Here is a 12,616-nt window from a genome sequence, read left to right on the forward strand (position 1 = left end):
ACCAGTATGGACACATTCAGTCCCAGCTGAACAAGCTTTTCACAGAGAGGAGGAAGGCACGTAAGAAAGGTGCAGCTAACCCATAAGAACTACACACCATCTTAATAACAATACCAAGAAAAACAACACCTAGTTTAGTGACTGCAGGCTTTCAGTCATGTTTGCTGTCTTTCCACTGGAATATGAAGACCCATCCATCCATTATCTGAACCGCTTATCCTGCTGTCAGGGTTGCGGGTATGCTGGAGCGGGGAGACACCCTGGACAGGCTGCCAGGCCATCACTGGGCCGACACACACAAACATTCACACCTAGGGGCAATGTAGTACGGTGAGTCACCTGACCTACAGGTCTAGACTGTGGGAGGAAACCCACGCAGACACGGGGAGCACATGCAAACTCCACACAGAGGACCACCCGAAGGTTGGACTACCCCGGGGCTCGAACCCGGGACCTTCTTGCAGCGAGGCGACCGTGCTAACCACTGTGCCACCCGGAATATGAAGATGTTAAGGACAAATCAACAGAAGTCTGTGTTAATGAGCCTGGAATAAAATGAGACCGGCGGAGAAGGAGCTAACGAGCATTATCCCTTTCCTATCCTGAGGCGGCGGTCTGCAGTCAAATGTCTCCAGGTCACTTGCTTGTTTAAACTTGTCATCAGACTGATGTAGGTGTCATCGTGTGATGTCTGTGGGAGAATGACACAACAATCTTTCAGATCAGTTCTCTTTAATCTCTTGGCATTTTGTCACCAAACCTTCCTGGAGGTGCAGATTGACTGATGCCACACAGAGCATAGACATTGCCTCATCTCAACTGATCTCTGCTGATAGTTTTACACTACAGCTTGGAAATAAATGGCAAAAAGGCCCTTTGGTCGTCTTTGTGACAGTTGACATCAAAGATGTGTCTGAAATCCAAAAGTGACCTCCTGTCACTTAAATGAGGTGACCATTTTCTGCAGGTATGTCAGAGGAATACGTATTTAAGGACCATCTATCTGCTTGTCTGTTCTCGCCCAGGCCAAGAAGCTGTGGTTTAAGACACACTCCATCTTCATTATTTCATTTGATTCATCTTTATTTTGAATGTGTTAAATTGTGGTGAATATGGTGTTTGATGAGCAGATCAGCCTCCAGCATTAATAACCCCCCTCACAGCCAACTCTCTCGACGCTGCTCGAGTCGTGCAACACTTTACTGTGAACATGTCCGGAGAGCAGCAGCAGCACCCAGAGGAACCCAGACCTAATCCCAATGCTTATCTTCACCCCAACCCAAATCCAAACCAGCGTGTTAGTTGGACTTGACGCTCTTCGCAGCGTGTCAGGATGTCCAGGCCCAAGGAAATGAATGAATGTGTGAATCTTTGCAGATGATTACCTTCTATGACGTACGGCGGAGGAGCTCCTGTGGAACAGGAAAAGGGAAATGTGATTAATGTGATGTGCTGAATCCAGTCTTAATAGATCATGAACTCTGACAGCTCTCCTCGCTCTAGTCTGCATCACTAGTTTAACAAGAACTCCTGAAGACATGACTGGACCGCTGCTCATCGAGGAGAACTACAACTGAAGTCTGAGATCTCCGCTGCTTTCTTCTATTCATCTACTTTTCAACGTATACCTTTAAATTTGATGACTCTGCTCCAGACCTCAGACTCGTATGGGCCAAACAGCCAGCGGGTCAGCCAGGGTGGGTGGGCCTGGTTTTTTAACACCAACTCCACTTTCTTTGCATCTATTGCAAGCTGGACCTCGAATGATGCTGTGTAGTTGTCATACTCTTCAAAATTGATGAATTTTGCTTTCTGGGAAAAAAGAGAATTGTCAAGACAAACACCTCCTTGCTCCTTAGTTTTCTGTTGTGTTTCTATATGTGATAAACTCCCAAAACCAAGAGTCCGATACTGCCACAGAACAACGCAGGAGTTTATTTCTACCACCAGACGTCTTTCCTGCGGCTAGTGTGTCGGTGTGGTGTTGTGTGTCTGCCACGTCTCACTCTCAACCTTCACCGCTGGCTAGCAGAAATACGAACAGCAGAGCCGAGCACGTAAGTCTCTCCCTGCCAGTACATAGCCTCTCCAAAAGCAAGGCCTATGTAGCGCCTCCTCGTGGCGACACACGGTAACTGGGTACACCTTGGACCCTGGCTGAACTACAAGGGACTCGGAGGAGGTCTGGCCCCTAGACGTGTGGTACGTAGGCCCACCGGTGTGTAGATAGTCCCTGGTGACCACGAACCACCCCCAGCTATGGGTTAAATAGTGCCACCTAGTGGATACCTCGGGAGAGGTGTAGGCTATGTGAGTAAAACCCTACACAACATCAACGTCCACAGTGCTGTTTTGTTTTGTTTTTCTTGCCCTCTTGTCTGCGTTTATGTGGGAGATACTGCTGGTGTCATGTGTGGCTGCTGCTCCTCCCTCTCATAGCCCCCCTTCCCATCCACCCCTGTATGTCTGCCCCCCCTTCCCATCCACCCCTGTATGTGTGTCTGCCCCCCTTCCCATCCACCCCTGTATGTCTGCCCCCTTCCCATCCACCCCTGTATGTATGTCTGCCCCCCTTCCCATCCACCCCTGTATGTCTGCCCCCTTCCCATCCACCCCTGTATGTGTGTCTGTCCCCCTTCCCATCCACCCCTGTATGTATGTCTGCCCCCCTTCCCATCCACCCCTGTATGTCTGCCCCCCTTCCCATCCACCCCTGTATGTCTGCCCCCTTCCCATCCACCCCTGTATGTCTGCCCCCCTTCCCATCCACCCCTGTATGTATGTCTGCCCCCCTTCCCATCCACCCCTGTATGTCTGCCCCCTTCCCATCCACCCCTGTATGTATGTCTGCCCCCCCTTCCCATCCACCCCCTTCCCATCCACCCCTGTATGTATGTCTGCCCCCCCTTCCCATCCACCCCCTTCCCATCCACCCCTGTATGTATGTCTGCCCCCCTTCCCCTCCACCCCGGTATGTCTGTCTGCCCCCCTTCCCATCCACCCCTGTATGTATGTCTGCCCCCCCTTCCCATCCACCCCTGTATGTCTGTCTGCCCCCCTTCCCATCCACCCCTGTATGTCTGTCTGCCCCCCTTCCCATCCACCCCTGTATGTATGTCTGCCCCCCCTTCCCATCCACCCCTGTATGTCTGCCTGCCCCCCTTTCCATCCACCCCTGTATGTATGTCTGCCCCCCCTTTCCATCCACCCCTGTATGTATGTCTGCCCCCCTTCCCATCCACCCCTGTATGTATGTCTGCCCCCCCTTTCCATCCACCCCTGTATGTATGTCTGCCCCCCTTCCCATCCACCCCTGTATGTCTGCCCCCCCTTCCCATCCACCCCTGTATGTATGTCTGCCCCCCCTTCCCATCCACCCCTGTATGTCTGTCTGCCCCCCCTTTCCATCCACCCCTGTATGTATGTCTGTCTGCCCCCCTTTCCATCCACCCCTGTATGTATGTCTGTCCCCCTTCCCATCCACCCCTGTATGTATGTCTGCCCCCCCTTTCCATCCACCCCTGTATGTATGTCTGCTCCCCTTCCCATCCACCCCTGTATGTCTGCCCCCCCTTCCCATCCACCCCTGTATGTATGTCTTCCCCCCCCTTTCCATCCACCCCTGTATGTATGTCTGCCCCCCCTTCCCATCCACCCCTGTATGTCTGTCTGCCCCCCTTCCCATCCACCCCTGTATGTATGTCTGCCCCCCTTCCCATCCACCCCTGTCTGCCCCCCTTCCCATCCACCCCTTTATGTATGTCTGCCCCCCCTTCCCATCCACCCCTGTATGTCTGCCCCCCCTTCCCATCCACCCCTGTATGTCTGTCTGCCCCCCCTTCCCATCCACCCCTGTATGTCTGTCTGCCCCCCCTTTCCATCCACCCCTGTATGTCTGTCTGCCCCCCCTTTCCATCCACCCCTGTATGTATGTCTGCCCCCCCTTTCCATCCACCCCTGTATGTATGTCTGTCCCCCTTCCCATCCACCCCTGTATGTATGTCTGCCCCCCCTTCCCATCCACCCCTGTATGTCTGCCCCCCCTTCCCATCCACCCCTGTATGTATGTCTTCCCCCCCCTTTCCATCCACCCCTGTATGTCTGTCTGCCCCCCCTTCCCATCCACCCCTGTATGTATGTCTGCCCCCCTTTCCATCCACCCCTGTATGTCTGCCTGCCCCCCTTTCCATCCACCCCTGTATGTCTGCCTGCCCCCCTTCCCATCCACCCCTGTATGTGTCTGCCCCCCTTTCCATCCACCCCTGTATGTATGTCTTCCCCCCCCTTTCCATCCACCCCTGTATGTCTGTCTGCCCCCCCTTCCCATCCACCCCTGTATGTATGTCTGCCCCCCTTTCCATCCACCCCTGTATGTATGTCTGCCCCCCTTTCCATCCACCCCTGTATGTCTGCCTGCCCCCCTTTCCATCCACCCCTGTATGTCTGCCTGCCCCCCTTCCCATCCACCCCTGTATGTGTCTGCCCCCCCTTCCCATCCACCCCTGTATGTCTGCCTGCCCCCCCTTCCCATCCACCCCTGTATGTCTGCCTGCCCCCCCTTCCCATCCACCCCTGTATGTATGTCTGCCCCCCCTTCCCATCCACCCCTGTATGTCTGCCTGCCCCCCCTTCCCATCCACCCCTGTATGTATGTCTGCCCCCCTTCCCATCCACCCCTGTATGTATGTCTGCCCCCTTCCCATCCACCCCTGTATGTATGTCTGCCCCCCCTTCCCATCCACCCCTGTATGTCTGCCTGCCCCCCTTTCCATCCACCCCTGTATGTATGTCTGCCCCCCTTCCCATCCACCCCTGTATGTCTGCCTGCCCCCCTTTCCATCCACCCCTGTATGTATGTCTGCCCCCCCTTTCCATCCACCCCTGTATGCATGTCTGCCCCCCTTCCCATCCACCCCTGTATGTATGTCTGCCTGCCCCCCTTTCCATCCACCCCTGTATGTATGTCTGCCCCCCCTTCCCATCCACCCCTGTATGTATGTCTGCCCCCCTTCCCATCCACCCCTGTATGTATGTCTGCCCCCCCTTCCCATCCACCCCTGTATGTATGTCTGCCCCCCTTTCCATCCACCCCTGTATGTATGTCTGCCCCCCTTCCCATCCACCCCTGTATGTATGTCTGCCCCCCCTTCCCATCCACCCCTGTATGTCTGTGTTGTGTTTATCTGTTGTCTTGTTTCTCCCCGTTTATTGTAAAGCCACTTTGAGCGTTAGAAAAGTGCCATATAAGATGTATTACTATTATTATGATTATTATTACTATTATTATTATTCCTTGTGAAAAGAACCGACCAATAAGGATGTAAACTGACCAAGAAAAGAAAAGCCTCCAGTTATGATTTCAACCTTTCCTACTGACGTGTTATGATGGAATAATCAATATTCTGAAGTGATGGGTAATGACCAAGTGTTTTTTGTGTCCATAGCGACATAAAGCAGACTTGAGATCAGCTGACCTCAGGTTGGATGTTCTGGACAGGACTTGCATACAGCTTGTAGGTCTGATTTGGGACCAGCTCACAGTCAGGAAGTGCTTCGATGTACACCGTTCCATTTCTCCTGTTCCACTCTTTTATCACCTAGAAACAAGGAAACTTTTAAGATGTAACCAAAAGGAAAAGACACATGGGATGAATTCCAGAAGACGGCCTTCCCACCTGAGGAATAATAGCGTTCCTGGGAAGCAGTAAGACGTAGAGGGAAGCGTAGAGGTCCGGGTCAGCGCACGCTTCGTAGAACAGCAGAACTATTCCGTTAATGGGAGTCTCGGCGGCCGGGCCGGTCTCTGTGACCAGACCGAAGCCAGAAAACCCAGAGATGTTGATGACCACATACTTGTCCGTCATCCTGTTAGGCTGGATGAACTCCACCTTGTTCTCCGTCACGTGGGCCACAGACAGAGCGTCATGGCTGTCATCTGAAACAGAGATGAACATGGCTTTAAGAAAAAGGAAACGCTTCTCAAAGTAAACCGTGAGCGCTGTGCCACAGGTTCCTCCAGCTCGGCTTCCAGCAGCAGCACCCCTGATTCAGAATCAGGGGTGCTGCTGCTGCTGCTGCTGGGTTCCAGGTGGAGGACTGACAGGTGGGGAAAGATACTGGCAGGTAGCAGACATGAGGCGTGACCTCATCTGATAAACACACGTCAGTGGCTTCTTGTAGATGTGTCAGGTTGTGCGCTGTAGGGCAGTGGAGTGATGAAGAGGGAATGTGATGGAGTGTCGGACTAAGGCGTGGTCACAGCCTCGACACTACGTACAGATGGGTGACGGAGTAAAGGAAAAGCCAACAGCAAGCATCTTAGTGAGGTATTGGTCCACCACGAGCCTCCAGAACATCTTCAGTGCTCCTCATCATAGATTCTACAAGTCTCTGAACTGTCCCGGAGGGACAGACGCCATCTTCCAGAAGATGTTCCCTCCTTTGCCGTGTTGATGATGGAGGTGGAGAGCGCCATCCAACACTCGGCTCAACATCTCCCGAGGGACAGACGCCATCTTCCAGAAGATGTTCCCTCCTTTGCCGTGTTGATGATGGAGGTGGAGAGCGCCATCCAACACTCGGCTCAACATCTCCCGAGGGACAGACGCCATCTTCCAGAAGATGTTCCCTCCTTTGCCGTGTTGATGATGGAGGTGGAGAGCGCCATCCAACACTCGGCTCAACATCTCCCGAGGGACAGACGCCATCTTCCAGAAGATGTTCCCTCCTTTGCTGTGTTGATGATGGAGGTGGAGAGCGCCATCCAACACTCGGCTCAACATCTCCCGAGGGACAGACGCCATCTTCCAGAAGATGTTCCCTCCTTTGCTGTGTTGATGATGGAGGTGGAGAGCGCCATCCAACACTCGGCTCAACATCTCCCGAGGGACAGACGCCATCTTCCAGAAGATGTTCCCTCCTTTGCTGTGTTGATGATGGAGGTGGAGAGCGCCATCCAACACTCGGCTCAACATCTCCCGAGGGACAGACGCCATCTTCCAGAAGATGTTCCCTCCTTTGCCGTGTTGATGATGGAGGTGGAGAGCGCCATCCAACACTCGGCTCAACATCTCCCGAGGGACAGACGCCATCTTCCAGAAGATGTTCCCTCCTTTGCTGTGTTGATGATAGAGGTGGAGAGTGCCATCCAACACTCGGCTCAACATCTCCCGAGGGACAGACGCCATCTTCCAGAAGATGTTCCCTCCTTTGCTGTGTTGATGATGGAGGTGGAGAGCGCCATCCAACACTCGGCTCAACATCTCCCGAGGGACAGACGCCATCTTCCAGAAGATGTTCCCTCCTTTGCCGTGTTGATGATGGAGGTGGAGAGTGCCATCCAACACTCGGCTCAACATCTCCCATGTGTGTTCAGTTGGGTTGAGATGTGGCGACTGTGAAGGCCACAGCACAGGATTTACCCCATCTTCATCCTCATCAAACCCTTCAGCCCCCCTCGTGCCCTGTGGGTGGGGGCATCGTCATGCTGAGGAGACCACTTCCATCAGGACGGAGATGTTTCATCATAAGATGTAGGTGGTCACTCAGAATAACTTCATATTGATCTGCAGTGACCCTTCCCCTCTAAGGGGACAAGTGGACCCAAACCATGGCAGGGAAATCCCCCCACAGCATAACAGAGACCCCGGACCCCCTCACTGTAGGGGTCCAGCATTCAGGCTTTCCCTTTGACTTGCCGCCTGTCTGTATAGCTACTGGTATACTCCCCCTGTCTCTGTCTCTGTCTCTAGCCTTTACTGAACCGTCTTTAAACAACAACACGGTACTCCCCCTTCCTCCACCTGTCCTTCAGCATGCCTAACAGCAGCTTCCTATCAAACCTGCTGCCGGCTGACATGTCCACTCACTCCTGCTGGTTTAACCAACACCACGGTACTCCTCCTTCCTCCACCTGTCCTTCAGCATCCCTAACAGCAGCTTCCTATCAAACCTGCTGCCGGCGGACATGTCCACTCACTCCTGCTGGCTTAAACACAACACGGTACTCCTCCTTCCTCCACCTGTCCTTCAGCATGCCTAACAGCAGCTTCCTAGCTTGGACGGTGTCTTTCTATCAAATCCGCCGCCGGCTGACATGTCCTCTCACTCCTGCTGGTTTAACCACAACACGGTACTCCTCCTTCCTCCACCTGTCCTTCAGCCTGCCTAACAGCAGCTTCCTAGCTTGGACGGTGTCTTTCTATCAGATCCTCTCACTCCTGCTGGTTTAACCACAACACGGTACTCCTCCTTCCTCCACCTGTCCTTCAGCATGCCTAACAGCAGCTTCCTAGCTTGGACGGTGTCTTTCTATCAGATCCTCTCACTCCTGCTGGTTTAACCACAACACGGTACTCCTCCTTCCTCCACCTGTCCTTCAGCATGCCTAACAGCAGCTTCCTAGCTTGGACGGTGTCTTTCTATCAAATCCGCCGCCGGCTGACATGTCCTCTCACTCCTGCTGGTTTAACCACAACACGGTACTCCTCCTTCCTCCACCTGTCCTTCAGCATGCCTAACAGCAGCTTCCTAGCTTGGACGGTGTCTTTCTATCAAATCCGCCGCCGGCTGACATGTCCTCTCACTCCTGCTGGTTTAACCACAACACGGTACTCGTCCTTCCTCCACCTGTCCTTCAGCCTGCCTAACAGCAGCTTCCTAGCTTGGACGGTGTCTTTCTATCAGATCCTCTCACTCCTGCTGGTTTAACCACAACACGGTACTCCTCCTTCCTCCACCTGTCCTTCAGCCTGCCTAACAGCAGCTTCCTAGCTTGGACGGTGTCTTTCTATCAGATCCTCTCACTCCTGCTGGTTTAACCACAACACGGTACTCCTCCTTCCTCCACCTGTCCTTCAGCCTGCCTAACAGCAGCTTCCTAGCTTGGACGGTGTCTTTCTATCAGATCCTCTCACTCCTGCTGGTTTAACCACAACACGGTACTCCTCCACCTGTCCTTCAGCCTGCCTAACAGCAGCTTCCTAGCTTGGACGGTGTCTTTCTATCAGATCCTCTCACTCCTGCTGGTTTAACCACAACACGGTACTCGTCCTTCCTCCACCTGTCCTTCAGCCTGCCTAACAGCAGCTTCCTAGCTTGGACGGTGTCTTTCTATCAGATCCTCTCACTCCTGCTGGTTTAACCACAACACGGTACTCCTCCTTCCTCCACCTGTCCTTCAGCCTGCCTAACAGCAGCTTCCTAGCTTGGACGGTGTCTTTCTATCAGATCCTCTCACTCCTGCTGGTTTAACCACAACACGGTACTCCTCCTTCCTCCACCTGTCCTTCAGCCTGCCTAACAGCAGCTTCCTAGCTTGGACGGTGTCTTTCTATCAGATCCTCTCACTCCTGCTGGTTTAACCACAACACGGTACTCCTCCTTCCTCCACCTGTCCTTCAGCCTGCCTAACAGCAGCTTCCTAGCTTGGACGGTGTCTTTCTATCAGATCCTCTCACTCCTGCTGGTTTAACCACAACACGGTACTCGTCCTTCCTCCACCTGTCCTTCAGCCTGCCTAACAGCAGCTTCCTAGCTTGGACGGTGTCTTTCTATCAGATCCTCTCACTCCTGCTGGTTTAACCACAACACGGTACTCCTCCACCTGTCCTTCAGCCTGCCTAACAGCAGCTTCCTAGCTTGGACGGTGTCTTTCTATCAGATCCTCTCACTCCTGCTGGTTTAACCACAACACGGTACTCCTCCTTCCTCCACCTGTCCTTCAGCCTGCCTAACAGCAGCTTCCTAGCTTGGACGGTGTCTTTCTATCAGATCCTCTCACTCCTGCTGGTTTAACCACAACACGGTACTCGTCCTTCCTCCACCTGTCCTTCAGCCTGCCTAACAGCAGCTTCCTAGCTTGGACGGTGTCTTTCTATCAGATCCTCTCACTCCTGCTGGTTTAACCACAACACGGTACTCCTCCTTCCTCCACCTGTCCTTCAGCCTGCCTAACAGCAGCTTCCTAGCTTGGACGGTGTCTTTCTATCAGATCCTCTCACTCCTGCTGGTTTAACCACAACACGGTACTCCTCCTTCCTCCACCTGTCCTTCAGCCTGCCTAACAGCAGCTTCCTAGCTTGGACGGTGTCTTTCTATCAGATCCTCTCACTCCTGCTGGTTTAACCACAACACGGTACTCCTCCACCTGTCCTTCAGCCTGCCTAACAGCAGCTTCCTAGCTTGGACGGTGTCTTTCTATCAGATCCTCTCACTCCTGCTGGTTTAACCACAACACGGTACTCGTCCTTCCTCCACCTGTCCTTCAGCCTGCCTAACAGCAGCTTCCTAGCTTGGACGGTGTCTTTCTATCAGATCCTCTCACTCCTGCTGGTTTAACCACAACACGGTACTCCTCCTTCCTCCACCTGTCCTTCAGCCTGCCTAACAGCAGCTTCCTAGCTTGGACGGTGTCTTTCTATCAGATCCTCTCACTCCTGCTGGTTTAACCACAACACGGTACTCCTCCTTCCTCCACCTGTCCTTCAGCCTGCCTAACAGCAGCTTCCTAGCTTGGACGGTGTCTTTCTATCAGATCCTCTCACTCCTGCTGGTTTAACCACAACACGGTACTCCTCCTTCCTCCACCTGTCCTTCAGCCTGCCTAACAGCAGCTTCCTAGCTTGGACGGTGTCTTTCTATCAGATCCTCTCACTCCTGCTGGTTTAACCACAACACGGTACTCGTCCTTCCTCCACCTGTCCTTCAGCCTGCCTAACAGCAGCTTCCTAGCTTGGACGGTGTCTTTCTATCAGATCCTCTCACTCCTGCTGGTTTAACCACAACACGGTACTCCTCCACCTGTCCTTCAGCCTGCCTAACAGCAGCTTCCTAGCTTGGACGGTGTCTTTCTATCAGATCCTCTCACTCCTGCTGGTTTAACCACAACACGGTACTCCTCCTTCCTCCACCTGTCCTTCAGCCTGCCTAACAGCAGCTTCCTAGCTTGGACGGTGTCTTTCTATCAGATCCTCTCACTCCTGCTGGTTTAACCACAACACGGTACTCGTCCTTCCTCCACCTGTCCTTCAGCCTGCCTAACAGCAGCTTCCTAGCTTGGACGGTGTCTTTCTATCAGATCCTCTCACTCCTGCTGGTTTAACCACAACACGGTACTCCTCCTTCCTCCACCTGTCCTTCAGCCTGCCTAACAGCAGCTTCCTAGCTTGGACGGTGTCTTTCTATCAGATCCTCTCACTCCTGCTGGTTTAACCACAACACGGTACTCCTCCTTCCTCCACCTGTCCTTCAGCCTGCCTAACAGCAGCTTCCTAGCTTGGACGGTGTCTTTCTATCAGATCCTCTCACTCCTGCTGGTTTAACCACAACACGGTACTCCTCCACCTGTCCTTCAGCCTGCCTAACAGCAGCTTCCTAGCTTGGACGGTGTCTTTCTATCAGATCCTCTCACTCCTGCTGGTTTAACCACAACACGGTACTCGTCCTTCCTCCACCTGTCCTTCAGCCTGCCTAACAGCAGCTTCCTAGCTTGGACGGTGTCTTTCTATCAGATCCTCTCACTCCTGCTGGTTTAACCACAACACGGTACTCCTCCTTCCTCCACCTGTCCTTCAGCCTGCCTAACAGCAGCTTCCTAGCTTGGACGGTGTCTTTCTATCAGATCCTCTCACTCCTGCTGGTTTAACCACAACACGGTACTCCTCCTTCCTCCACCTGTCCTTCAGCCTGCCTAACAGCAGCTTCCTAGCTTGGACGGTGTCTTTCTATCAGATCCTCTCACTCCTGCTGGTTTAACCACAACACGGTACTCCTCCTTCCTCCACCTGTCCTTCAGCCTGCCTAACAGCAGCTTCCTAGCTTGGACGGTGTCTTTCTATCAGATCCTCTCACTCCTGCTGGTTTAACCACAACACGGTACTCGTCCTTCCTCCACCTGTCCTTCAGCCTGCCTAACAGCAGCTTCCTAGCTTGGACGGTGTCTTTCTATCAGATCCTCTCACTCCTGCTGGTTTAACCACAACACGGTACTCCTCCACCTGTCCTTCAGCCTGCCTAACAGCAGCTTCCTAGCTTGGACGGTGTCTTTCTATCAGATCCTCTCACTCCTGCTGGTTTAACCACAACACGGTACTCCTCCTTCCTCCACCTGTCCTTCAGCCTGCCTAACAGCAGCTTCCTAGCTTGGACGGTGTCTTTCTATCAGATCCTCTCACTCCTGCTGGTTTAACCACAACACGGTACTCGTCCTTCCTCCACCTGTCCTTCAGCCTGCCTAACAGCAGCTTCCTAGCTTGGACGGTGTCTTTCTATCAGATCCTCTCACTCCTGCTGGTTTAACCACAACACGCCAACAGAGAGAACATAGACGAGTGAAACATGGACATGTGTCTTGCGTTTGTGCTGACCGGAGGACATCTGGCAGTGTGGGAGTTGCAGTCTGGAGAACGAGCCGCTCAGACAGGTGAACTTGAAGAGCGGCCCTGCAGGTTTCAGGCCTTTGGAGTTCAGAAACCTGCGGTCCCAGGCAACAGACCAGTAGATGACCTCTCCATCCCCCTCAAACACCAGGCCGGTGACGCTGCAGCGAAACACCCCAGCCCACGGACACTGTAACCTGCGGACACCAAGGACACACATGTACAGTACAGACATGTAT

At 53.3% G+C, this 12,616-nt stretch overlaps 1 protein-coding gene across 1 annotated transcript in view; it reads right to left on the reverse strand.

The window, feature by feature from the left end:
* Positions 1-12,616, reverse strand: part of LOC130110698 (uncharacterized) — a 39,971-nt gene that overhangs the window by 356 nt on the left and 26,999 nt on the right. Inside the window, exons 6-10 of the mRNA XM_056277876.1 lie at positions 12,366-12,574; positions 5,676-5,935; positions 5,475-5,597; positions 1,629-1,812; positions 1,386-1,412 (exon numbers count right to left, since the gene is read on the reverse strand). Of these exons, the coding sequence (XP_056133851.1) occupies positions 1,386-1,412; positions 1,629-1,812; positions 5,475-5,597; positions 5,676-5,935; positions 12,366-12,574 (803 nt within the window). The remainder of the gene's footprint in view (positions 1-1,385; positions 1,413-1,628; positions 1,813-5,474; positions 5,598-5,675; positions 5,936-12,365; positions 12,575-12,616) is intronic.

The sequence above is a fragment of the Lampris incognitus genome, chromosome 3 (genome assembly GCF_029633865.1).
Source record: "Lampris incognitus isolate fLamInc1 chromosome 3, fLamInc1.hap2, whole genome shotgun sequence".
NCBI classification, from domain to species: domain Eukaryota; kingdom Metazoa; phylum Chordata; class Actinopteri; order Lampriformes; family Lampridae; genus Lampris; species Lampris incognitus.